Source organism: Siniperca chuatsi, linkage group LG8 (assembly GCF_020085105.1).
Source record: "Siniperca chuatsi isolate FFG_IHB_CAS linkage group LG8, ASM2008510v1, whole genome shotgun sequence".
Lineage (NCBI taxonomy): Eukaryota > Metazoa > Chordata > Actinopteri > Centrarchiformes > Sinipercidae > Siniperca > Siniperca chuatsi.
The window spans coordinates 12,556,268-12,582,791 of record NC_058049.1 but is presented as its reverse complement, the minus strand read 5'-3'; the positions used below and the strand labels follow the sequence as shown (position 1 = coordinate 12,582,791).

Below are 26,524 nucleotides of genomic sequence, written 5' to 3'. Positions count from 1 at the left end.
AGAGAAAAGAAAGCAAGCTGTCATTCTGATTTAGAAAAATAAATTACAATTTTAATAATGGGGGAGGATGGGGGTGTGAGAACGTCTAGAGCCTCGGTGGGTTGGGGGAGGCGGAGGTGGGGATGTTGGGTGGGAGGAGGGGTCGAGGGGGTTGCTGGCTGCCTACTTATCAATAGTTGCAATTTTTTGAAACCGCATCGGTAGTACATTGCGAGAGCACAAGTGCCCTTAAAAAAAGAAAACCCTGGAACATTAACATACTGATTTCATGCGCATGGCAAAGGGCCTGAGCCAATATCAGAGAGGACTCAGCACTCCTATTGTCTGCTGGGACTCTGGTCCCCTCTGATATGAAAATTCAATTATTTTATAACTAGATCTGGCGCTGCGTTTTGACAGTCGACAGTAGCGCCTTGCCAACTGCATCAGTGTGGGGGACCAGAGGCTCCTGATAGCGAGAGGGAGGCCTTTCAGACATTGACATGTTTTTGGGGGACAAGATTGCCTAAATGTGTTGCATTTAAGGACTGAAAGTTAATCTAATGCACCACCATTATCTCACTCAGGTAATTCCAATACCATCCTCAATCTATGTTTACGCTCGTGCACACAGCCGCATACTCGCACATCCATTCATTCTTCAGCACTTTGAATCTGATTCCCAGGCTTTCTGCATCCAAACAGGTAATGTATTTATTTATATTTCTGCCGTGCATATTCTCAGGCAGCTGGAAACTATATAAAATAGAAGTAGTTTTCTAAGGGACATCAGCAGTTTCTAGATTGTAATTCTGTAGGAAGACACACAAGAAAACATACCCAATATGAAATGGTACTTGGTGTCAAAAATATATTTTTTTTAACAGGAACAGTTTCCCAAGTACTTTTATACTTTTGCATTGCTTGGTACAAATAGTATATACATACAATAGTTATATATACTGAGTTACATACACGTCACTGTGAAATATGGACACCTTTCCCACAAATATTTTGCAAATATCTTTGTCTGAAAGAAGAAGAAATATCACTTTCTATAAGTGCACTGGTTGTTTTGTTGTCATATATACTGTATTTTAAATCCAGAATTTCCTCCATGTTAATGTTACATTAGTACAGACACCAAACCTTTCGAGGTGCTATCCACACACACATATAAGATGGCCTATTTTCCGAGTTTATGGGACAAATCCTTTCATTACCTCCGTGGCTCATTGTGAGTGTTCTGAGGGGGGTCTGTTAAGATTAGGGAACAGGAAGCAGCCCCCTGGTATGGCCCTCTCTACTCAGACCCCACTGTGTTGCGCTTATTAACCCAGCCTGGGAGAAGACGTACCTGCCTCCCCTCATTAGGCCGTGGTGGAGTACGCGCTCAGCCTGCAGAAGAATGGAACATTAATTTGTATTCTCTGCAGGGGGAACTGCCATTAGCACTTAATTAGCAGTAAGAGTACCATTCAGTCGGGCGGCCAGTTAGTGTCTAACACAATATGTTCTGTGTCTTTTCCCTGTGTGTCATGGTAAAACGCTGATGAAAGACCTTGTTGTTTGTGCATGTGTGTTGAGCAGAGGGCTGCTTCCATGTACGTTCCATATATTTTCTTTCTTTTATGTCCTTTTTCTTTTCATATGCAGCTCATCAGACCAAAGGTGTCATGGCTTGTTGTCTTTATGGTTTTTTTCTGCAGAATTTTAGTTTGAATACATCTAGAAGAGCGCCATAAACCCCCTTGGAAACGAGATGCTACATCCCGAGGGTTTTATTCTGATATAATAAGTTTGATTTGATTTTGAAAAAAGATGGTTTTAAGGCACAGTAAAGGCCCGTGTTCCCAAGACGGCATGCCTCTATATACTTATCTCTAAGATTTAACTGTGTGCAGCCCTCTCGCAGCTGTTGACCTCGATGAGGGCAAACGTTGTATTCTCATCTGCCCGCACAGCTCGGCACGGGGTGGTAAAGTGGATGATTAGGGGATTGAGGTCAACTTTCCCCATTGGTCTCAGGGAAGTTCCTTTGATCTGCTGAGTAGGCATTCTTCTCTCTTTTCTCTGTGTTCTCTGTCCAGCACTGTCACCACCGAGGAGGACAAGGGAGGCTGTTAACCCACCTCAGTCCTATCCTCAGCCTCACTGGTCCTCACTCTCCTCCTGTACTCACCCCTCCACCTTCCCCGCCAACAGCTTTTGGAGCCTCAGGCTGATGGTGGCGGTGGTACCTTTCACTTCCCGAAATCTGAGAGGCGGAGAGCTGTCATTTGCCAATTTGGCCTGAATGGGGCGGACAGCGGATTGAATGTCGTTTTCCCACCAGGCTGCGCCATCCAGACCAGCAGGGGAGGGAGGGGGATACAGCGAGTGGGGTGTAATGCTAGAGTAAAATTAGAGCTTTGATGGCAGCTAATAGTGTGTGATGGGTGGCGCTGACGTGGATTTCCAGTAAAGACGCCACAGGTTCCCTCTCTCTCCCTGTCTTGCAACCAAGCACTGACACACCTATAAGATTATGTGGGCCCTGCCTTCTTTCTCAGAGCTGTAATTTCTCCCTGATCAATTTAATTATACATCTCCAACTCCAAGCCTGCCTCTGTCAAAAGGCCAGACCGGTCCTGTTTCTGTGTGCCTGCCTCTCTCTCTCTCTCTCTCTCTCTCTCTCTCTCTCTCTCTCTCACTCTCTCTCTCACACACACACACACACACACACACACACACACACACACACACACACATCATGCTTTGAGCAAGTAAATACACTACAGAACAAGACCCACAGATTTTGTTACCAAAGTCCTCCACCTTACATTAGTGTATGACACTGTAGTAGGTATTAGTGCTAAAATGATTACTCAATTAACCCTCATGTTCTGTTTGGGGTCCTGGAGACCCCGAGCCCTCTTTCACAGCTCAAAAGACAAACTTAACATTGTTTTATCAGCTTGATACTTCAAGACTTTTCTTAATTTTATGAGAATTGCTTATAAACCATGTTTCAGTTGTCTGCTATATAAAATGACGCGTAACTTCTGTTAGTGGTCACAGCTGTAAAACATGGTTAAATGCAAAGGATCTTCATATGCTCTAGATCTGTGTTGTTGTTGACAGAATTTTTTACAGAGCACTCCCAAATCCCAAATAAGTCAATTTGAATTTCTGTTATTGGAATTTTAAAACAGTTTGTTGATAAATGGTCTTACAGTCTCATTGACCCCAAACATTAGTCCTATCTGTCTGTGAATGACTTTTTGGCAAACAAAATGAATTTGTTCATGCATAGCCCATATGACATATAAAACATAAAATATTTTATTTGTATAATAACAATGCTTTATGGCCATATCTGTATTTTGCCACCTTCATCAAACCGAAGAGTTACCAAGTCAATACTTTTCTACAGACTGTATTTAGAAAATATATATATATTTAGGGAAAAAATTGCTTGATTTTTGCAATTATTACTTTTACATGTACAGCATTGGGGTATGTGGGAACAACAGAGTAAGCAAAGCCAATGTCAACAAAAATAGGTTTAATCGATTAGTCAGTTTACAGAAAACGAATCAAAAACTATTTTAATAATTGATGAATAATTTTACCAAATAAAAAGGCTGAGGATTTGCAGCTTTTTTCTGTTGCATATCATTATAAACTGAATCCCTTTGGGTGTTTTAACTGTTGATCAGGCAAAATAAGCAATTGGAAGACAACACCTACTGGCCATTTGTTGCCTTTGTTGCATTACTTGCAGTGCTGGTAGGTTTATTGCAACCTTTGATTAATCTGCAGGAATCAGAATATGAGGTAGCTAAGTGCATTTTTAGTTACTTTGAGTTTACAGTATTGTGATAAGTTACTAAATGGATTTGTGTTGTGCTGGATGGGAAGGGTCCCAGGTATTGCAGCTGTTTCCTTCAGGGGTTTTTAACATTCATCACTTAAGCCCTCCCTCCCTCCCACCCTGCTGCCCACTGAGAGGCACGAGGATGCACGAAACACAACACTGGGACCCGCCTCAGGGCTACACAGACACAGAGACACATACACTACATTAGATGTTTTGATAGCTTTTGAGGCACGAGCAGCACTGTGATGCTCTGACATATGGAAGCTTAAAGGCTTCTTAAATATCCATATCAATCTGCACCCTTGTCAGCTTGACAATGACGGAAACAGAACACCATTAACAGCATCACACAGTATCATCCTCATCTGTGCAACATTAGAGGAATAGATGGCTCTCTGGAAGACATACCTCTGGACATTAGCCAAGCCAGTGCACTGAATGGAATTATAGTTTTTGGTTGGTTGTAATATTTAACTGTTGGACCTAAATGTTGGGTGTGATACACGTGTTCTCAGGCTTATTTTTAAACAACTCTATCAGAGTGTTATGTGGGGTTGGAGCTTCCTTGTTCGGTTCAAGAGTCAGAAATATAATATCCTGTTTTAAAATGGATCTGATTGCATTGATTTCAATGTTCTGCTCTTTCTTGGTAATGGGTATATGCTTGTGACCGTGCGAGGTGATTGTCCTCTTCCTGCTGCATAGAAAGCATTGTACTCTGCTCTCCCGGGATGGGAGATGTTTTGTTTTTTTGAGCTCTTTCACACCAGCTCTCCCTCTTTCTTTTTTTTTCTTTTTTTAACACAATAGCCCTCTCTCCTCTCACCCAGCATGGAAACCCTTTCAAACGGGAGGATCCAGGTCAGTTTCCCTTGCCAAGTTTTGCAGCCTGCCATGTTGTCTATTCTGCTCAGCTATTTAAAAAATGTTGAATATCAACAATGGCTTTCACTGGTGTATTGTCAACTTTTGTATGAAGCAATCTTGGCTGAATGAGATGGGTCCCAGAGCAGGGAGAGCTCAGCTTCAGTGTGCACTACCACACCAGTGACTGCCCGGCTCTCTCGCTCTTTACATATTTCTCTGCTGCACTGGGAGCTATCATGGTGGGGGTGCTCCCGTCTTACTGGCCGTGGGCTGAGGCTCTGGGCTGTGGATGTCACTGCTATCTTCGAGTCCATGGTCCTGCTGCTCCTGGGCCTGCTGACAGCCAGCTGTTGAAGGTGTGTCCAACAGAGGGATTGGGAAGCAGCAGCAGCCTTGGGACCAGTCAGAGCTTGGTGAGTGTCCTTGATTTTCTGGCCAGAGTGGGAGGAGGTTAGTAGTAAAGAGAGAAGAGGGAGGGGGGCGTTCAGGGAGATGGTGTAGGGAGCTTTGTGTTCTGTGAGTTGCGTTTAGTGCCTCTGTTCACGCATATGTTCGTTAAAACATTGTCCGATTTAGCCTGTGGAAATAATTTCTCTTTAAAGACACATCATGTCACCTGTTGGTCTAGATGTCATTCTGATCAGACACAGTAGAATTAGAAATAACAGAAGAGATGAGTAGAAGTTTGAGAATATTAACTTGTGTAAAATGTAAAATACTGACAGTCTCAGAAATTCAGAACTCATGCTCCACCTCTTTTTTTTGCCAACACTGTACAGTATACAACCATGTTGACACTTTAACAATGTCCAAACTCCCTACAATACTAAAGGTTTGTCCTGTCTGATATGCACACTGGGTGCATTGGTGACTTTATGCTGAGCTCCGTGTGTTTGCACAAGCACATACATCTATGTTTGTGTAAGTGAAGAGAAAGATTAAAGCAAGAATGAGAGCTTGCTTCCAGATAATAGTAGCTTAGGCTCTTTGTCCGGCTGTCAGCCAGGAGAGGAGCGAGGCTGGAAATCGCTCCAATGCAGCGGCAACATCTTGTATGTTTCATTGACATATCACTCTATGGGGCAATGAGCCGTCGCCTCTGTACTCCTCTGGTCTCTGGGTGTGTGTGTGTGTGTGTTTGTGGATGTGTGTGTGTACAACTAGGTGGCACAGTTCTATTAGATGTGTTAGTAAAGAGCGATAGTTGACATAAGCGAAATGGAAAAGTAAAGCGTTATTAGTGCACCACGATCGATTAAGCTGCTGAGAACAGAGGCAGTAGCTCTTAGTTTAGCAGTTACATTAAGAATTAAGCACAATAATGATTTTTACTGTTATTTTTATGCTTTCACACTTCTTTTGTTGTTTTTTTTATCAATTTATTTTGTGCACCATATTCAGAGGTTGCAGCAACAACAGAGATAAGACGCTAAAATGTAATATCACAACCTTAGAGGGATACAGATACAATTTTTAGTTCAATCAAAAGGAAACTTATTTGAAATCTAAAAATGTATTTCTCATATTGTCATTTAATCAGCCCCAGCATGTAATTTCATAATACTTGGTGTAGAAATTGGATTTGTTTGTCAGACTGAACACGACAATGTTTTAATGTCAATTCTTTATACTGAACTGGCTCTGAAATTAATACGCTTTATTTATCATTTAGTCACATATTCCTCATGTAATAATTGGTTCATACAGTAAAAAAAAGAATTTACTTAAGTGTGATACGGACTTGCCAAACCTTTTTCAAACACTCACCTGAAAGCTCTAAATGTCCCAGTAAACTGAGTGGAGACATCCCACCTTCTCAGGGACCTGTGTTGTCCTCTGCCTCACCTCTCTGAGCTCAACCCAAGGCAAGGTGACCAAATTCATCTCAGACCAGCCCATCCATTATCTTGTCAACACAGTCAGCTTCCCACCTTAGTATGCTCTTCTCCCAGAAGACTTACTCTAATGAAATACGCAATAATCACTGCACTCATCTCGTCATGCTCAAGGTAATTAATATATTTAGAGGGCGATGGCTAACTCTTAATTAAATTATGCCTCTTTTAATGAGACCTTGACTGGGACTAAATTTATGACCACTATCTGCTTTATCAAGTGCTTTGCACAACAAAGATTTGTCATTTTCTCCCAAATCACAGCTAGATTACACACAATGGTACTCATGATTTATATATCAATTTATGCTTGTTTGTTTCTTTATTTAAGGTTTAATAAATTACCTCTTATAATTACCTAACCTAATTTTGGGTTCTTAAAAGCCCCAATTAATGCTCAGTGCTGTATCGCTGTTACATATTCATTTTGGAGGAGAATACAGATAACAACTTGGTGGCATTAATCATATTACAAAATTGGTTGTATTTAATTAATTAAAGTTGCACTGGAAATTAATTGTGCATTCACACAATATTATCTTAAACTAATGAAGGCTTGACAAAGAGACTGTTTCATTTTTTAAAAGAGGCTAGATTAGTGGGATCTCAATTATGGCTAAAACAAAAGAGAGCTGCTTGCTTGGGCATGGCGCAAAGCAAAAAGTGACGATTCAGCACTTTCTTCCAAACAAAAACCGGAGAAAGTTTCCATTGTTTTTGGAAAAACTGAACATGGCAATGATTCAAAAGATACATGGAAAATAATGAGTGCTGTAATTAGCCAGTCAGGCAATAACAGTATTTAAAATGATCATCATATAGAGGTGCTTGATAATGCCATTCATAGACAGCAGTTTCCAAGCAACAGGCATCTGCTTACTGACAGAATATCATAACTTTAATGCTGGTGCAAAAGAAAAAGCATCTGGAGGCCTAAGTTAAACTGTTCTCTTTTGTTGCACGTATACAGTATTTGGTATTATTCAGAGTGCATAATGTTTAGAAAAACTACTTTGTAGCAAACCTCTGAAACCAACAAATGAGATGCAATATGATAGGATAAATCAAGATTGATTAGAGCCTCAAGTGTGAGCTGAGCTTCAGCTGCAAAAGTTTGGGCAGCAGACTTTGTTCCTGAGCAAACACAGAAGTGATCATGTTGCACACTAGATGGCTTAATCCAGCCTCGCCCAGTGGCTCAGAAGCAAAACCATATTTATCGAAATTTTCTGCTTAATTTAAACTGAATTGAAATTAGCTTTCAGTGGATAGGAGCTTATAATTCACAGTAATTTAGTATTTTATTTTTCATTTAACGCATCATATACCAAATGTTTTAATATGAATGTTTCTCCTAATCTGCTAAGTAAACGTAAAGAGTCTTTGTCTAAGAAATGACTTCAAGGAGCTAATAATCATTGTATGTTCATTTAAAAATGCTTCCACCAATGTCCTCTCCTGTGATATAATTTCATTTGCTTTTAGCTTCATTAGTCAATAACCACAGCAAAAAATGCTTGTGTCAATTACAGGAGCTCCAAGGGTCAGTGAGTATATGAATTTTTAACTGCACACTGCTGCACATAATTATATTGAGTGGTGTTGTAACAATGATTAACCCCCGGGTGTGTGTGTGTGCGCGCAACTGAACCATTTTGCATGCACTTATGTGTTGAGCATACTTGATCAAATGTGTTTGAAATGTGCATCCCTAGATGATAAGCAGCTACAACCCAAAGAGGGTGAGGTGATGAAGTGAAAAACTATTCCCTTGGCTAAGTGAGATGGAGCAGAGTGTTGGGTGGTCACGCCTTGTCTGCTCATAACAGTGGCGGGTTAAAGAGATTACACTGGGTCTGTGTCAGCTGCCTTGGCCTTGCTCACACAAGAACATAATGAGGAAGGACATGCTTGGCCTGCCGGGGAGAAAAAGAGGCTAAAGTTTGAAGCATTCTTCACAGACAGCTACAGGAGGCAAACAGCTTTTTGCATGTTGTTTTACAAGCCGAGGTCAATAAGTAAGACGGTTACATTCCACAGAGCTGCACAAGGTGGCTGTTGAGTGCGGACATATCACTTCTCAGCTTCACTCCCCCACCACCATAATGAAAACACAAATTACTCTGCTACAGTGGAGGCAAGAATGCAGCGTTCTCCATTAGCCTCGAGTCCTCCTGACAGACTTGCAACACTCCACTAAAGCTCTCCTGAAAATCGATGCATCTGTCCGCTGAGTGTGTGTTTTGGTTCTTTTGAAGGTTTGAGTGACAGTCCCTTCACCTAATGACCGAACTTTTACTGCCTCAGATGGGCCCACAGTAAGAAATGATCGCCGGGGTCGCGTCCCAACATGTGGTGAGTTTACTAATCTGCCTGCTTCATCCTTTCCCATCCTCTCTCATGATGACTGTAAAGCTCCATATACAGCCGTTCTTTGATGGAACAACCGAGGAAAAGTGGTGACACAGAGCAGCAAGAAAATCACATTTCTCTTGAAGTTCAGTACCTGGCCTCTATTTATTCTCTGTCGTGATGCACATACAGTAGAGTTAACTCTCTCTTCTCCTGTTTCTTTGTCAGGAAGTAGTGAACACATACTTAAAACCATCAAAGAGTCTAAACATCATCTTCAGCAATTCTGATTATTCATTACAAGGTTTGGGCCATCCTTTATCTGGAACAAATTGGACAATTTTTTGGAAATTTATTTTGTAAAATATAAATATAAAAGAAAAATTAATTAGATGAAAAAAAAAGAGAGAGAGTTTGTCGTAGTTCCTGAGGAGACGTTTAGGACTTAAGCCTTTATGCAGCAGCAGAGTGCAAAAATATCTATCTCATATTATTATTTATCCTGTGAGAAACGTCTATTAGTTTGAAAAAGTTTCAAAGTAAACCAAAAACTCTCATTAGGTGATGCTCCTCTTCCTAACAGATCTGCCATGCAGAGATGCTATCAGTAAGTAATTTAAATTAGGTTTTATGATACCTGTTGCTAGACTAGCTCATAATATTAGTGTCTGAATTTTCCAAAGCAGCATCCAGGAATAAAAATGCATTTTGCAGAAGCCTTTAAATTTATTTTTTTAGCAGCTTTAGTAAGAATTTCCTGACATAAATTAATGAGCCATGATTGACAGACTGTTTGTAAAAATACCTGCCAAAAAGGTTTTATAAGACATGTTATCAGTTTCGGTTTTTAAAAAATAACAAAAAGAGTAAAAGTGTCTCCTCAGCAATGAATCTGCATTACACACAGACATTAAACATTTTAAAATATTTTTGTTACTATTTTGTGTCAAGGACAGCTCTTATGGGTCAAATAAGTCAAATTACCATCAGGAATACTAGCCCTGCTTTGTGAATTAAAGAGGTGATAATAGTAGCACTTTTATTCCTTTAAATGACCCGTGAATATTATTTTACCTGTGTTGAACTGGGAGGACGCAACCATTCACGCCAACACAATAGGAACAGCAGACCGTGCGTAAATTGCATCTTCATTTGCATTCCTCGTCCAAAAATCATGCAAATCTTAATGAGACAGTCTCCATTGTGGTTGTAATTGAAAACCCATTCTTTGTTAATTACTGTTTCTCAAAGGCCTTGTCCGCAGTCACTGAGCTGAAACAAAAAAAGTTATTGATTCTGGGGGTCGTGGGGTTTAAAATGGACACGTAAAATAATGTTGTTTATTGTGGGTTTGAGATGCGACGTTCGATTATAAAAATATCTCTGTCCTCTTTGGGAATTGTCGAAAATAAGATAAAAACAAAATAAAACCGTAAACGCATGCTATAAATATAAAAAGGCAATAAAAAAACAATAAATTACAAGCTATTATCAGTTACTTATTTGCAGATGAATGGCAGACATGCAGCGGCTGCGACCATAAAGCTCTACTGACAGCCGAGCAAAGGTTGCGGACATGCAGACAACTGAACTGGTTTCAAAGGTTGAAATAATGTCGTCTTGTGTCAATTAGCCTGAATAGATTTTAATTCCCACAAAGCTCTTTGCAAATATAACTAACATTTTTGTTTTTATTTTCTAGGCCCAAAGGCCATGAATTAGACAGTTTCTTCAACAAAAAACATTTGTTTTCTGTGATTCCTGTCAAATGTAGTCACCAGATTCAGTGCTGTGTCAACATAAATGTCAAATTTAAGCAAACCATCTGCTTTTGAGAATCCGATACATATATACTGAAACGAAAATTACTAAAATACAATTGTTTTCACCTCAGAAATCAATGGTTTGAGAGGAATTTTTGTTTTCACGCTACATGCACAATTAATCCATTGTTTTAAACATTAAATTATCTAAGATCAAGATGGTTGCATGCAGGTTATATCCTCTCATCAGGACATCGTCATATTTCCCAACATTCAACAGTGGGATCCTGCAGCCGCGCGCCCTGAGAGCCCCTTTGGGCTGTCAGGCTTGTTGAGTCTGAATTAGAGCAGGCTGTGCTGGTGGTCCTCCGTTCCTTAATTAGGAAATTAGCTGCACAGAGGCCCTCATTACCAAACTCCGGGTTACTCCTGGTGTGTTTTTTTTCCCTTTCTCTCTCTCTGCTACCGGTCAATTTCCATAAGAAGATTACAAGCGGATCAGTATTGAGATCTGCCCAGATAAACAAATAACTGGTCCCCGAGAATAGATGACTGCTAATTGGACATTAGTTTTATTGCTCTTGCTCTGTTTGTAACGCCCCATTGAACGCGAAAATTAAATTCATGAAGTGAGGTCTCCTTTCAGCTGATTTACTATAACTATATGGTTGAGGGACTATAGGCTTTCCGTCTCTTTAAGATAACATATCAGTCTAATTTCCAAAGTCATAAATATTATTGACACCTTTTATTTATGCCTGTTTTGAGTCCGTTTGTGTAACTTTTATAAATATATCTATAATGGCTGTAAAATACATTTTATATCCTAAATGCAAAACGCTTTTGTTAAAAGCGTTGGAGTTTGACATTTTACTTTGAAAACGGAAACTTTCATTCATTCTTGGGAATAAAGACTGACTGACAGGTGTTATCGGTTCATTGATAATTTAATAGAAGCAGCTGATTAAAGCCTTGAATCAGAGGGGACGCTGATCTTGTTTCCGTGTTTCCCACTAAAGACTCTGGTTTTTGCATTTGAATCTTTGCACTCCAGAATAAATGATAAATAATTTTAAAATAAAGTCTGTACGCTCCGGTCCTCGGGTGGCCGCATTGCCCTGCATCTATAAATTGTAGGAGGCCCAAAGTAGCTGCATTTTAGCTTTTAAAGCTCCGGGAGGTGAAAGGCTCTAAAATGCACATACCAGAACGATCCCTGCAGAGCTCATCTAAATGCTGAGGTGTTAATAGTCGTTTTCGATGGGCGATTCGCTCGTGATCATTAGCAGGTGTGAGGTTTGCCCTGTTGAGCAATTGGTTTCAACGGCGAAGCGGCGTTTCAGGTCGTTTGTAAGGAGACACGTGCAAATGAAGGCCACTCCACGGTAATCATTTTAATAACCATTAACACCGCAGAGAGAAAACAAGTCGGCAAACATGTAGTTTTTTTGTGGGTTTTTTTAGGACGAGCAGTCACTCAGATCGAGCGAGCTGTTTGCCACGCAGAGTCTCCAACTAAACTTTTCCTCTGGGATTACAGAGATAGCCTGTCCCCTCCACCAGAGGTCGTTGATGCATTAAAGTTTTGCAGTGTTGGTCCGTTAACGCTGCAGAAACATCCACATTAACGTGCCATTAAATTTAATTTGAAACGGAGTACTACTGTCCTATTTTAGTTAAAATAATGTCACGGTATTTTTATGAGATAATGAAATACTTTACTTGCTTCTGTTGCGTACTAATTTCTGTTTAAAAAATGAATATTATTTTATTTATACTAGTGCAGTCATCAGCATTATTCTGTTTTATTTGAACATGTACACTTATAGAATATTCTTCCACATCAGTTGAATTACACTGGAAGGAAATGGAATTATTTCAGCCCCTCGGCAGGTTTTACTCTCTGGTTTGTTTAAAGGAAATTCACCCAGCGCCGAAGGAGACTGCAGAACTCCTGAGGGAAAAACTTCCGAGCAGGTGGTCCAAAAAGGTTCTCATTAAAATATTCTGTTTTTAAAATAGTTTTTAAAAAGATAGAAGTGTGTTGAAGGTTTTGACAGCACCGAACTCCGAAGAAATAAGACGGGTTTTTTTTTTTATGTTGGCAAAATATAGGCCTATTTTGTGAAATTGTGATTAAAGCAACAAAAGGCACGTTTGACAGCAGGTAGCGATGAAAGGAGTTTTCTCTGCCAAGGGCACATTTTGTTCCAATATTCCACTTTTTAGGCTACTAGAAATATTTGCACTCATTTTAGGTCGGATTTGGCCTGTTGGGATTCGCCTTTTTATTGACATTGATCCCTTAAGACTTTGGTTTCCCTGCAGCACTACATATAGGCTGTAGTAGTTTTAAGTAAAGTATAACCTACATGGTTCCTCAGTCTTTCAAAGTTTTTTGCTTCTTAGTTTTATTCAACTGAGTCCCAAATGTAGAAGAAAGTTTTAAAAAATAACCTATTTTTGGATGTAAAAAAAAAAAAGATTTTGATGTCATCAGGCAACACCTAATAACAAAAATAAATCGGCTGCATTTTCCATTAACCAGCCTACTCATCTTCATTCTCAGATTATAAAGGTTGTACATCTATAACATTTTGCACTCAGGTTGTTGAGCTGCGCTGCTGTTTTAAAACTTTACCACTCCCTCCTCCTCTAACCAAAACACAGCGTTGTAAGCTCCTGTTGGTTACACGGTGAATGTGGCAGCTGCGCACTGATTGGTCGCCTGCTCCTCATTGTCATGCTGTCAATCCACATCACATGGTCCGGCCAGTAGGCCTATTAACAGATGAGCTTGGCGAGCAAGTTTACAGACTTCTGTTTCAGAGCCGTGGGGGACAGAGCAGCTTTGAGCGGAGAGAAACCAGAAGCACCTGCAGACACGTTTGCCTCTTTGGGCACAACTTTTTCCCCCCATCTTCTTATGAGACCGGTCAGTATCTCTACCTCTTTGACTTTTGGCGCTGTTTTGTGAACTTTTTTTATGTGCCTGTGAGTGAACACTAAAAGCCGCCTGAATGTATATGATGGAAACCGAGATCAAGACCCCGCTCCCGCAGTCCAACTCGGGCTCGGCGCCGGGCGCAAAGAACAACAATGTCAGCGACCAGGAGCGGGTGAAGCGGCCGATGAACGCCTTCATGGTCTGGTCCCGGGGACAGCGGAGGAAGATGGCACAAGAAAATCCCAAAATGCACAACTCTGAAATCAGCAAGCGGCTCGGTGCTGACTGGAAACTTCTGACCGACGCTGAAAAGAGGCCATTCATCGACGAGGCCAAGCGTCTACGCGCTATGCACATGAAGGAGCATCCGGATTATAAATACCGTCCCCGTAGGAAGACCAAGACCTTGCTCAAGAAAGACAAGTATTCTTTGCCCGGGGGACTGTTGGCGCCAGGGGCCAACGCCGTCAACAACTCTGTGTCGGTGGGGCAGCGGATGGACGGTTATGCGCACATGAACGGGTGGACAAACAGTGCGTACTCCCTCATGCAGGACCAGTTGGCCTACCCTCAGCATCACAGCATGAATAGCCCCCAGATTCAGCAGATGCACCGATACGAGATGGCAGGTCTCCAGTACCCGATGATGTCCTCGGCGCAGACCTACATGAACGCGGCTTCCACGTATAGCATGTCTCCAGCGTACACGCAGCAAACCACCAGCGCCATGGGACTGAGCTCCATGGCGTCCGTGTGCAAGACCGAGCCGAGCTCACCACCTCCGGCCATCACGTCCCACTCTCAGCGGGCGTGTTTGGGGGACCTGAGGGATATGATAAGCATGTACCTGCCTCCCGGCGGGGACAGCGCAGAGCATTCCTCCCTGCAGAGCAGCCGGTTACACAGCGTCCATCCGCACTATCAGACCGCAGGGACTGGCGTCAATGGGACGCTACCTCTCACCCACATCTGAGAGCAGCAGAAAGAAAAAGACTTCAAACTTTAAAAAAAAAAAAAGTACTTCGGATACTTGAACTTTTTGGTTGCTAAAGAAACAACGTTCAACAGTTCTGTTCAAAAACACTTTTATCTCGTCTTTTGAGTTTGAGTCCATTTTTAAATGAATTTTTAAATGGACCGAAACTGAACGTTGAGCCCATCAGAGTAAGCATTGCAAAGAGGCTTTTTATCACAAGTATAAGCAATCAACTTATGTAGAAGAGTTGGACTTCTATATTTTAATTAATGCCATATTTTCTCTCTATGAAAAGGCATGTGGCCTCATTAAGAGAGGCAGGTGTGTTTCTGAAAAGCTGGATGGAAAGTTGGTTCATACATGTTTACACTTAATTTGTAGAATGTCAGTTGTCTCGACTGTGTCCAAATTTTGTAGTCTCTTTCTTTTCCTCCCCCTCATGACCTAGGTTAAAATGAAATGTTAAGACTGTGCGGGTCGCAAACGCAAGTTTTATTTATAGTAAGATGTTTTTTTTTTTTTTCTTTTTAGCTTGTGAACCCGATGTTTTGTCACGTGAAAAATGTTCGAATTTGTTTTTGTAAAATGTTGTTTTCTGTGATGGTTTTGACAGTGTCATGTTTACTCATTATCCTGAACGAAAAGGTTTATTTAAACTGACGTTTCTACATATTTTAAGACCATCCTCTATTCTTAAATGCTGAATAAATTTGTACGAAACATGATTTGTGACTCTGCCTCTTGTGTATAATATGAAGTTTGGGAATATGACTTGGTTGTTTAAAAAATCTCTGGAGTGCAGGTTGTATCACAAGGAACATTGAAAAGTGATTATTTTATAGGTGATGTGTGAATATCTTCAGACAATGGATGACAAACTGTTATTTTCACAATGATAATCCTAGTACAGTGATATTTTCACTTTACAAGCCGTAAAGAATAGTGAAATTTTTTTGCTTTCATGGACTGAAATAAAAAAATGCTTGTGTATCTTTAACATCCACTTAAAATGAAGAATATAAATTTTACATAATTCTTAGGTCTATTGAAATTTTTATCTGATATTTCTGGTAAACATTTTTTACAGGCTCATTAGTTTTGGAATTGAGTTAGTTGAAAATTAGGGTAGTCTTAATCTTTTCTTTTTTTTTTTTAAATTCGTTTTTTAAATAGTTGGTGAAAAGAAAAGAGTATTTGTCTTTGCCTCGGTGAAGTTGTAATACTTCTCCTTCCTTATGTTTGCCCAGTTCACTCATTTATTTCAGTATTTGGTGAAGACAGACTTGGAGTATTTAATTCCACAGGTTGTCATCTCTTTGTTGCCTCAGTCAGTTTGAATATGTTTTTCACATTTCATAACAATAATTCAGTTAGAGTATTTCTACTTTTTCAAAAATGAATTTAAGACTCAAAGTAACACTAAAACAAAGAAATGGGATGAGCGTCAGATCGTTTAAAAGTGGTGTAAAGTTAAAAAATGCTTAATAAAATGCATAAATGTACCCCCAAGAAACACAAGAGATGCCATCTGAAACTTGTTTTGAAAAGTTTCTAAAGTTTCTTCATATGATGTGCCCCAAAGTATATATAATTTGACTTTGTTTGGCATAGAAAATAATAAATGACTTCAAAGACTAAGTATTTTAATAAATTGACAATTTTGCATGTTGACAAGGGATTTTATCATTTAGTCTTTCATATAATTTCTGTTAATGTGCACAGAGGAACTTCTGTTGTGCTATTTACATTTGGTAACATTTTGAAATTGTCCAACTCTGAGTTGGTTGTTAAAATTTAGTGATGACTCGAGCAACTTTAATCTAAGGTGGATTTTATTTTTCAACAAATTATAGGCCTACTGAAATTGCATTCCATTCATAAACTTAACCTCCCTCAACGCACTCACCGTGGCTGAGACTCTAATAATGCAAAAGTGTGTGGAAGAATGGATCGGCAGTGTACTTTTTAGGATAAATAAGGTCTGGCCACCAAGAGGGCCGAAGCAGTGGCAGTCCTGCTGGCCTTCCCACACTCCCTGTAGGACTTGATCCACAGCTCAGCACAGCAGCCTGGATTAGCCCCACGCACCTTTGTGGAGGGAAAGATTATCCAGACCTCCCTGCATTCACTGACAGGGTCTTAAGTCATTCTAGCGTGCCAGCAGCCACCCGTCACCTAATCACACTTTCCAACTCATTTTTTTGTAATTAAGCAGCTTTTCTCTTCCTCCTCCTCTGTGTCAGAGGTGTTTGCTGTGGGCTGGACAATAGTGATGGTTCTTTAGTTATTTATCAAACTCGAAAATGTAACCTCAGGATGGCTTTCATCTGCACAACTCCTTTTGATAAATACACCAAGTTGTGGGTTGACTTTCACCCAAAATGTTGATTAACAACTGATGCAAACGTTTTAACATGTCAGTATAGGGAAAAATATTTTACAATTTCTGTTCAGTAAAGCTCAGCTCTGCGATCGCTGGGATTGGCACTGAAGGTTCATGGGTAATGATGATTTAGGAGTGAAAATCTGTTTGGGGGAAGGTGTGTGTGACTGGACCGTGCATAGCTATTGATTGTGTTTGAATGTTCTGGCAGGGAGGCCATCTGAGTTGGACTCCCCACCACCCCCATCCCCCCCCACTCTCCCCCTGCTGAGCGCCTGGAGGGCCTCTCTCTCCTGTCATGTGGAGCTCTGTGCCCACTCAGCAAGTGCAGGCATATCCCACTTCCATCTGCCTATGACCTCACAGCCCCTGTTTGTTTAACCCCCTCTCCAAAAACTAACCTAATTATAACCCTGTAGAACATGGATTCAGCGGATTCCCAGTGGATTCTGCAACTGCGTGTCTACGTGCACCTATGTATGTGTGCAGCGCATGCAACACTCCAGCTTTACAGCGGCAGTGCTCTGGGCCGTATTTCAGTTGATCCTGTTTTTCACATGTGTTTCTCCTCATTATGTCAGAACATGCCCTGTCAGTTGCATATCTTGTGGGAGTATACGTGAACATGGTGTTAAAAGCAATAGGCGTGTGTTTTGAGTGTCTTTTTTTTTTTTACGTCAGCGTGATGAGTGGAAAATTCATTACACAAATTTGGTTGCCAGACTGACATTGGTGACATCACTAACTCGCCTGCTCGACTGGCTGGGCGACTTCCAGCAGCAACACACCCAAACATACTCTCAACTCTTCAGGTAATCTCAAACTCAAATCTGGAACCTCCTCTGATGTACAGATCAGACATCACCTAACAACATAGTTTGAGTGTAACCTATGAATGGATGAGTGCGTTTAGGGACTGCACCTATGACAGTGTCATACTGTATTGATTTGCTGTGGCTGGGATCTCCAGGAAACCCTTTGAGCTGAGCCTGGAGGGGCCCAGTGTGTCTTGTCCAGCTTTGGCAGGCCTGTCCAGAGCAGTGCGACTCTTGTGAGGTACTGAGATTGACAGCAGAGCGGTGTGTGTGAGTGTGTAGAGGTTGGGGGCGGGGGTTAATCTCCCTGAACTGGGGCAGATGTTGTTAACGAGCTCCTCTCAGGTCGACTCCCTGCGTGGGAAAATGGCATCAAATCCTCCTGGGGTCAGGGCTTTTGGGCTGACCCACTGAGAGCCATCCCTCTCCACTGCACTGTCCTCTCAATCCCCTCTCCATTCACTCACTCACTCATTCACTGACAGCACTCACCAGAGACACTAGAAAATCACATTTGACCATTTTTATACCTCTCCTCTTTTAAGTACATCCCCAATTTTCAGCTCCTTGCCTGAACATATGTGAGCACCAACAGACTTGTTCCGTGATGGCGGAATTCAAATGGCTCATTAATGATAGCTGTGGTTGGATCGCCATGCCTTACACAACCGCAAGGAATGCTGAGTGGGAAATGCTTCAAAGGCAAGCATGCCGACACTCAAGACTCTGCATCCACACAGCAGCAAGTTACTTGTGTTTATTTCAGTTGAATTAAGGGCTTATTAGACTTCCAGGCGCCCAAGCTGCTATAGGGTTGGGTACATAAAGAAATTGATTTAGGGTGCAAAATTACATTTGAAGTGAAAAAATAATGTCTGATAGGTTTGTTTTTGGGGATGAGCTTTCCATGAGCTTTGCCTTTGATCTGATGCAGGAGGTCTCTGTTGAAGGATATATTAAAAACACCTGACACCTGCGCTACAAAGCATAGTGGAAAGTCAAATCTTTTAAATTAATTGAATCAACCAAAAATCTATGTGAAATGATTACAACTGGGGAGATGAGACATTACCAAGCACAGTGGCAATGTTGTTGTTCGACCTATGTACAAACTGTATACACTGTACATGACAGCTGTGATGTGGTGACTCATCAGTAATATTCGGAATGGGCATGTCTCTTTACCATATCATGTCTACATGCTTTCTTTAGGCTTTATCCTGACTTAGGTTTTAATGCAAGGGTCATCCATTAAGGTGTCTGACTCTGAAGGTGTGTTTACTTTGTTCCAGCAGGTGTGCGTGAATATGAGACATGTCAAATATGAGACAGGATTGCTGCCTCTTTTGTCCCAAACAAAACAAATACAAATCACATGAACAGCTGAAATGGGAGGATTCTGTTTTTTTCGCTGCCCGAGTTGTATGTTTAGAGAGTTTTTCCGACGGGGATCCTTTTGACGTTTTGTTCAACTAAGCACTACTGAGGTTTACTTGAACTTGTTTGTGCTTGTAATTGTGGCTGGAGGAAGATGTGTAAAACCACACACACATGCATATATACACAAGCACGCAGTTAAGAATGAAACTGGATTAAGAGGCCTCTTCCTGAATAACCTGTAAGGCCAATTACATACAAACGGTTGGTTCTAATGTGCGTTAAGGAATGCTCAGGCACCAAGCTAGATTTTCTAGTGTGTAAAAGTGTGTCTGCTGCAGATGGTCCCTTTCTGTAGCACACATCACTTTGTCTATGAACACTGGAGCATGTAGCGTTGCTTTGATATTTGCCAAACGAGTTCTGACCCCACTTCTGACCTGTCTTGGAAGCCTAGAAAAATGGGGCCAAGTGTATGTGTGCTAATGTGTACATACTATGCCTAGGGACAGTGAAGCGAGTATGGGACTGCTGCAAGACAATGCAGAGTCGGGGGAGGACTTAAGGGCGTGACAAGGGGGAAGATTAGGCCTCTCATCTAGGCCACAGATATTGATTAGTGTTTGTCGAGGACAGTGAGAGGGAACCCACACTGACAGATACACAATGGTGGTGTGGTGACTCTGCTCCATCAGAAATCAGAAGCCCTTTGATCATATCGCTATTGTCAGTAGCTGTGTTCATTCAGTAACCTGTACCCACATGTGTCCGTCCATCCCCCCCCCCCACACACACACTATACACAAAAAACTAAAACACTTGCGCATGTTGTCAAATGCACCCAAAGTACGAGCAAATACTTATTTTCCTGGGGGCACTGGTCAGGTTGGGGGCACTTTGTCTTTTAGTGTAGCCGAGTCTGTATATATGTGTGTGTGTGGTTTATGGGAGTGTAACCCTGGGAACATGGGGGGAGGTGGAACACACTCAGCTACGGGTCAGTCCTGACTGACTCTGTCACTTATTGATTAGTTGCCATGGAGAGTTAGCCAGGCCATCTCTCTTGGAGGTGTGTCCCTGAGGGCCAGCAGGACTGCCCAGATGAGCCTGTGGAGGCTTTGTCTGCAGGGGGTTAGTTTGTGTGCGTGTGTGTGTGTGTATCTTGCGTACATTGTGTGTGTGTGTGTGTGTGTGTGCGAGTGAGAGCGTGTGACCTCGCTAACTCTCACTTGCGCTTCCTTCATCCTCATCCCTTCCCTCTTTGACCCCCTGTGGTACTTTTTCTTGCACTTTAGGCACTTCTGCATCATTCTCCTGAATGCACCAACTCCCAGCTAATCTGAAATATCTAAAATGAATCAATGTTTATGCATATACCTACTCCCGAGGGACCTGTATTAAGGACCTGTATTAATGGGGATTGTAAACAAATTGTCCAAACTTATTGAGCTGTGAAATCCCCTTCATAGTCCCTGGATTTGCCTACTCATATGATCCTCTCTCATCTCTGTTCTTCTATTGTCATTGTTCCCATCAAACGTTAAGAAGGAGGGGTAGCAGGAGTGGGTGCAGGAGGGACATGGATGGTCAGGACTCAGTGGTGCCAGAGGTCCACCTGCAGTAGCTGGCGACTCCACTGACAGCCCAGCAGGGGACAGTGAGGGTGGTGGTCTTCACACCTCTCTGGAATAATTAGGAAGCTTGGGAGTTCAGGTAAGGAACAGGGCAGCATACCAGTATTTACTTTCAGAAACAAGGTGGAATCTGAGAGATAAAGAAATACTAACATAATACAGTATTTTGGCAGCAGCTATAAACCTTCTTCCTCTGGACCAAACTCTTATAGTTCTATGGCCAATTTTTATCAAGATCACCCACTTTTAAAGGATAATGCCATAGTTTTGCAACTTATTTTTGTAGCTTTGGCCATTTTTTCTATTAGTTTATAATAAACTTCTATTCACCAAGTTAATTACTGAGATCGGGGAGACTTTGTGAAAAAGAAGTGATGGGGCAAAAAAGTCAGACTATCATACAAGTTTGAAACAAACTCCCAGGTTACCAAAACTTATTTGAAAAGAATAGATGAACAGGAACAGTAAAATTGTTACCCAAACAGTCCTTTGTAAACATCCATCAAAGTTTGCAGACTGAACTTCTGGTTCAACTTTGATGTACCATACTTACTGCAATTGTGCACGCCAAGTTTCTCTGTGCAATGGCAGTGATTTATATTATCTGGCTAAACTGTTGGCTTGTTTACAACCTGTCTGAACGCTTGTGTTTCTTGACCTGCTGGACTTTGTTGTAATATTGTCACTGTATTTCCAGATCTCAGCAATTACTTTGGTGAGTACAATGTTATCGTAAACGATACAAAAGAAGGCCCCAAACTGTGAAAATAAGACCTAAATTGTAATAAACTGGGTTTATCCATTAATGCTTCTTTTATTTTATTTTATTTTTTATTATTATTTAGCATCTGTAGCTAGCTCTAAATTTTCTTAAAGTTTCAAGCATAGTCTTTAAAGAGAAAAAGGTAACATTCTGGACTTGATTTTCACTTAAAATTGTAAATTTATAGTCGGAATAATGCAAACTTCTCCTGTTAAGAATATGCGCTCAAACTTCTTAACCCGAAACTTGACGACAGGCCCCACAACCCCCCCCCCCCAATATCACACCTTAGATGCATAAACATGTCTGTGCTCCACACATCACCCCACCCCAGGGGGCTGCATGGCTTTAGTGCCGCACTGTGACACCAATCAGGGGAGATGGCGGGCTCCTTTGTCATGCAAACACCAATCGCTTCTTGTCTTATTCAAATGTCTGCCCTCTCTCTTTCTCCTCTCCCTCACTCTCGCTCAACCCCTACCCGCTTTACTCCCCACCCTCACCCTTCCACCCCCGACTTCAGCCCTCTCTCTGCCTCTCCCTCCTTCTCAAGTCCAAGTAAATCCTCTCTGAGAGAAGAGGCAGCCTCCAGGCCCGGGGCTGCTGAGGCAGGCCTCTCTCCTGGGGGTCAGCCTGTGTCTCAGTGCATGGGGCTGTTTCCAGGCCCAACCAAGTCCATTTCATATTCAAATGTTACAATCAGGCCTCTGACCCACAGGGGGCTCTTTATGGCTGTGGCCCCAGGTCGCAGGGTCAAGATGGTGATTTAATAGCTCAGGCAGAGGAAAGGAGCGGGGGAGCCAAGTGATTTAGGGGATGAATGAGTAATAAAAAAGCATTTTTCCCAAGTTGTCATGTAAATTTCAATCCGTATTCAATATGAGGCTCCCTCCACACTAGAGGCCTTCCTCAATGGCTTTCCAGTGGACTTTAGTCATTCAAAATTAAGAAAGTCCATTTTCTGCTTTTACTCTTGACTTGTGGTTGGTGTAAACAGTAGATGACGGTGAAGCAGCCGAGGATTAGGGATGGAGATAAGGAGACGTTAAAAAGTCATCGTGTTTGTATGGTGCCACTGTGTCTCAGATGTCCTCATGCTCTGGAGTGGCCTGTTATTCCTGTCCCTGAGGGTGTGTTCCCGGCACAGCAGCTCCAGTAACATAGGCAGGTTTGCGTGTTTATGTATGTATGTGTGACAGAGCAAGCTTTTTTTTTATTATGCTATCATATTATGTGTGTATAGAAGGTAACGTGTGTGTTTTTTTTTTTTTGTCTACAGGTGGAAGCATGGAGGCACAGCCAGCACTTGGACCCGGCACGCCAAGTTTTGAATTATTATTTTGTTAGTTACAGTTAGGTGTTTCATCACTTGCATCACACCTCAATCTGCTCTATCTGTGACTCACATGGTATGTCCTGTTCAGGCCTTCCCTTAACCTGACTCATTTAGGCTATATTCATACCAAATCAGACATTGAGGCGATTAACGCAGGGTTATTTCTCCAAAAGTTGATTCTGTTTTTTCGGCATCCCCTGTGGTCCCCACCACCGTAGCCCACATTCAAATGAATGGGAGGACTGGCGTTTTCGCCGCATCGCCTGATTTGGTGTGAATACACCCTTAAACCACAAACCCTTGTATCTCACGGCCTCTTTGATGATGACGCTATGTTTATTTTGTTTCCCTTTTTTTCACATTATCATAATTCTAGTTTTGAGCCTACTGGTCAGTCCTACTGGTGTTGACATTTTCAGCTCAATAATCACCAAAGAAATGTAGGGTACTGACTGACATATTTAGAAACAAATAAAAACACAAATGAAAATTATGTTACTGTAGAATACGATATAGATGTAATAAAAGGTGATGAAAACATAATGTGACACCTACTGAGTGGCAGCAGTAATTACAGAATGAATGAGTGAAATACATTTTTTTATGTCTTGTCAAAAGGATGACAAACCCTATCAAGCTTATAAGACACCATCCAAGTAACAGTTACAAGAGTTAATCTACAAATACACATATACTATATATGCAGATGTATGTCACCTCACTGTACCAATTTGAAATGCTGCACTATACATAAAACAAACAAACAATGAAAAAAAAAAAACAAAACAAGAAGGGTCAACCATCTTAAATACTAGGCCTTTACCATAGGTAGTGGCCTTATGTCTGTTCCAAGCTTCAGAAATAAAATCTGCAAATTCAAAAACTTTGCTTTCATACCTCACTTTACTTTTCTTTGGACTTAATGTTTCATATAACCCTTTCACTTATCCCCATCATCATTTCCACTTGTTTTGTTTTCAGTTTCACATTTGTTTTCACCCAGATCACAGTACCTACACCAGTGTTCAAATTCCTCAATCCTACGACCTGTTTCAGTTAGAGCTGAAATAGTTAGTCAATTAATTGATTTGTCAATTGACAGAAATTGAATTGGCAAAAATTTTGATAATTGATTAATTGTTTTTTAAGCACAAACGGCTGGCTAGATCTTCTACAATGTCAGAATTTGCCGCATTTTTGTTTTATATAATTGTAAATTGAGTATCTTTGGGTTTTGGACTGTTGAACACAAGACGTTTGAAGATGTGACCTTGAAGATGGACTATGGAAAACTGTGATGGCCATCTTTCTCTAGTTTCAGAGATTTTAAAGATGAAATGATGAATTAAGAGAATAATATGTATATTTATCAATAATGAAAATAATCATTAGTTTCAGTATAAAAGTAGAGTCTTCGATCTCAATTGTGCACACAGTGATCTGTGTTTTTTAAGTGGTAAATAAATATATTTTTCACGAATCATTCTGTGTCAGAAGGTGAAATGTACAAAGCTTTGGCTTAGTTTAAATATGTTGTGACTGTTTTCTTTGATATTCAATAAACATTTGATGCTTTAATGTAGGAACATCATCTCTACACTTGTATTGAAACAGATCACTCTTACCATACTGTTGAGGTCTTCAATATTACTCTTTTGAGGAATCCCACATTCATTTTAGCTGAGAAAAACACTATACACTTATACTCTGTAGCTTCCACTAACTAGTAGCAGAGGCCAGAAGCAGAGGGCAACATGGCGAGATGAGGTTGAGGGGCCACTGCAGGGCAAGGTAGGGCAAGCCTCAGTGGGCACAGCTGTAGCTCATAGTCATTACTGCTCCTCTACTGGTTTAGAAGAAAAGGGCAGCTCCTGCCACATGGACACTCTGCCACGCCTGCCCTATGTCCCCTGCCACACACACCCAGGAAGGCCTGGTAGCGCCAGGCGGCACCACTCGCAGTTTACACTTCTGTCACGTGTGGCAGGGCAGTCAAGCAAAACAGAGGTGTTGCAGGGTAGGGACAGGGCCGGGGTGCAGGCAGGGGTGAGGGGTAGGATGGGTGGGTGTAAAGGTTAAACCAGGGTAGGGGCTCTTTTCCTTCCTCTCTTATCTCCCGACTGACCATTCTCTTTAACCCCCCCCCCCCCCCCCGACTCCCCCCTTCTCTCCCTTTTGTGGCCTGTGCACCTGCAGCCCTTGAGTCTGGGCAATAAAGCTGAAGGATTTGTCTACTGGAGGTTGGAGGAAAAGAGGGGGAATCATTAAGCATTGGAAATACAAAAGCAACAGGTTCAAACGGTGGTTGTTTGATATGGTGCTATGCCATATTCCAGAGTGATGGGCTTGATGTAATGCAGTTTGACATAGAAGGAGTGAGTTTAAGCAGATTTGTGTCCGGATTTACACCCTAAATTAAATGTTTATGACAAAATACCTTTAAAGGGTGTCTATAGTGAGTTCAGGAAATCTCACTGAGGCTTTTATTATATTAAAACTAATTAATAATTAGAATCCAATTTAATAATGCAATTCATTATTCTGAAATGGTCCATTCTGCATAATGAGTACTTTTACTTTTGGTACTTTAAGTATATTTTGATGCTAATACTTTTGTGCTTTAACTTTGTATGTGTACTTTTTAAAATTTTGAATGCATGATTTTTACTTGTACCAGAGCATTTCTAGACTGTGATATTGCTACTTTTACTTAAGTAAAAGATCTTAGGACTTCTTCCACTACTGAATAACAGCATGTTTGGAGGAGCTTTCTCTTATTTTAAATCAGAACTGATCAGACATTTCAGGGTCATTATAACCTCAAACTCCTCAAATTATGTGTTGAATGAAGCTTTCAGCCAGGCAAACAAAATACATTTACAGAAAATTTCCCTTAGGGGTCAAGTGCTGGTGCAACAGTAAAATTTGTGAGTTTTGCAAATATATTATGTAGGTATTGGGTAAATTAAAAAGAAACTGAGTGCTTTTGTATACTTAATCTAGTTTTTTCATATGCACATACACATAGGAGGTTATGAAACCATGACCTGAAACACTGAATAGTCCATTTACAATAACTTGAAAGTACGTTAAAACATGTGACATCACTTTTTACATGTTTTATTATCTGATTTTGGTGTCCAAAATCAAACACACAGTGATGGAGCTATGCAGACAACAGACAGAGCACTGGTTGTGATTGTGGTTGCCCAGGAAAGCTGGTTGTATACTCATAAGCCCATATGAAGGTAAGTGTGCTACAAGAGCTTTTCTACCAAACTGAAATAGTGGTTCAATGTAACTAGAATGTATAGGCGAAGTAAAATTATCCTCAGCCATGTTCTGCAGAGTCTCTGTTCAATTCCCCACCTGTTGTAATGTTATGTTCAGTCATGTAGAACTTTTCTCTCACCCGTTGCATGCCAGACCCCCCACATTGTAAATCGGCGCAAAGGGAAAAAGATTCAGCTCTTTCAGAGTGCAACCATGAAGGCAGAGGAAATCACTCTAAACGGTCTTAATTCTGCCATTAGATGAGAGGGAGCGCTGAGGGGATTGGCTGGCCCTATGCTCCA

The 26,524-nt window shown here is 41.2% G+C and overlaps 1 protein-coding gene and 2 long non-coding RNA genes across 4 annotated transcripts; 2 read left to right on the top strand and 1 right to left on the bottom strand.

The window, feature by feature from the left end:
* Positions 1–168: 168 nt before the first annotated feature.
* LOC122880421 lies at positions 169–24,527 on the top strand. Of its 2 annotated transcripts, none has more exons than XR_006378926.1 (5): positions 169–5,121; positions 8,862–8,958; positions 20,765–20,929; positions 22,611–22,781; positions 22,893–24,527. It is a non-coding gene; the product is annotated as an uncharacterized LOC122880421 (long non-coding RNA). The 2 variants fall into 2 exon arrangements; XR_006378925.1 differs by having other exon boundaries at positions 170–5,121; positions 20,762–20,929.
* Positions 3,512–8,854, bottom strand: LOC122880422. The gene is made up of 2 exons (XR_006378927.1): positions 6,476–8,854; positions 3,512–5,139 (listed from the first exon to the last, which is right to left on the bottom strand). It is a non-coding gene; the product is annotated as an uncharacterized LOC122880422 (long non-coding RNA).
* Positions 12,979–15,366, top strand: sox3 (SRY-box transcription factor 3). The gene has a single exon (XM_044205517.1). The coding sequence runs from the start codon at positions 13,739–13,741 to the stop codon at positions 14,636–14,638; it is 900 nt and encodes a 299-aa protein (XP_044061452.1). The 5' UTR covers positions 12,979–13,738; the 3' UTR covers positions 14,639–15,366.
* Positions 24,528–26,524: the final 1,997 nt, after the last annotated feature.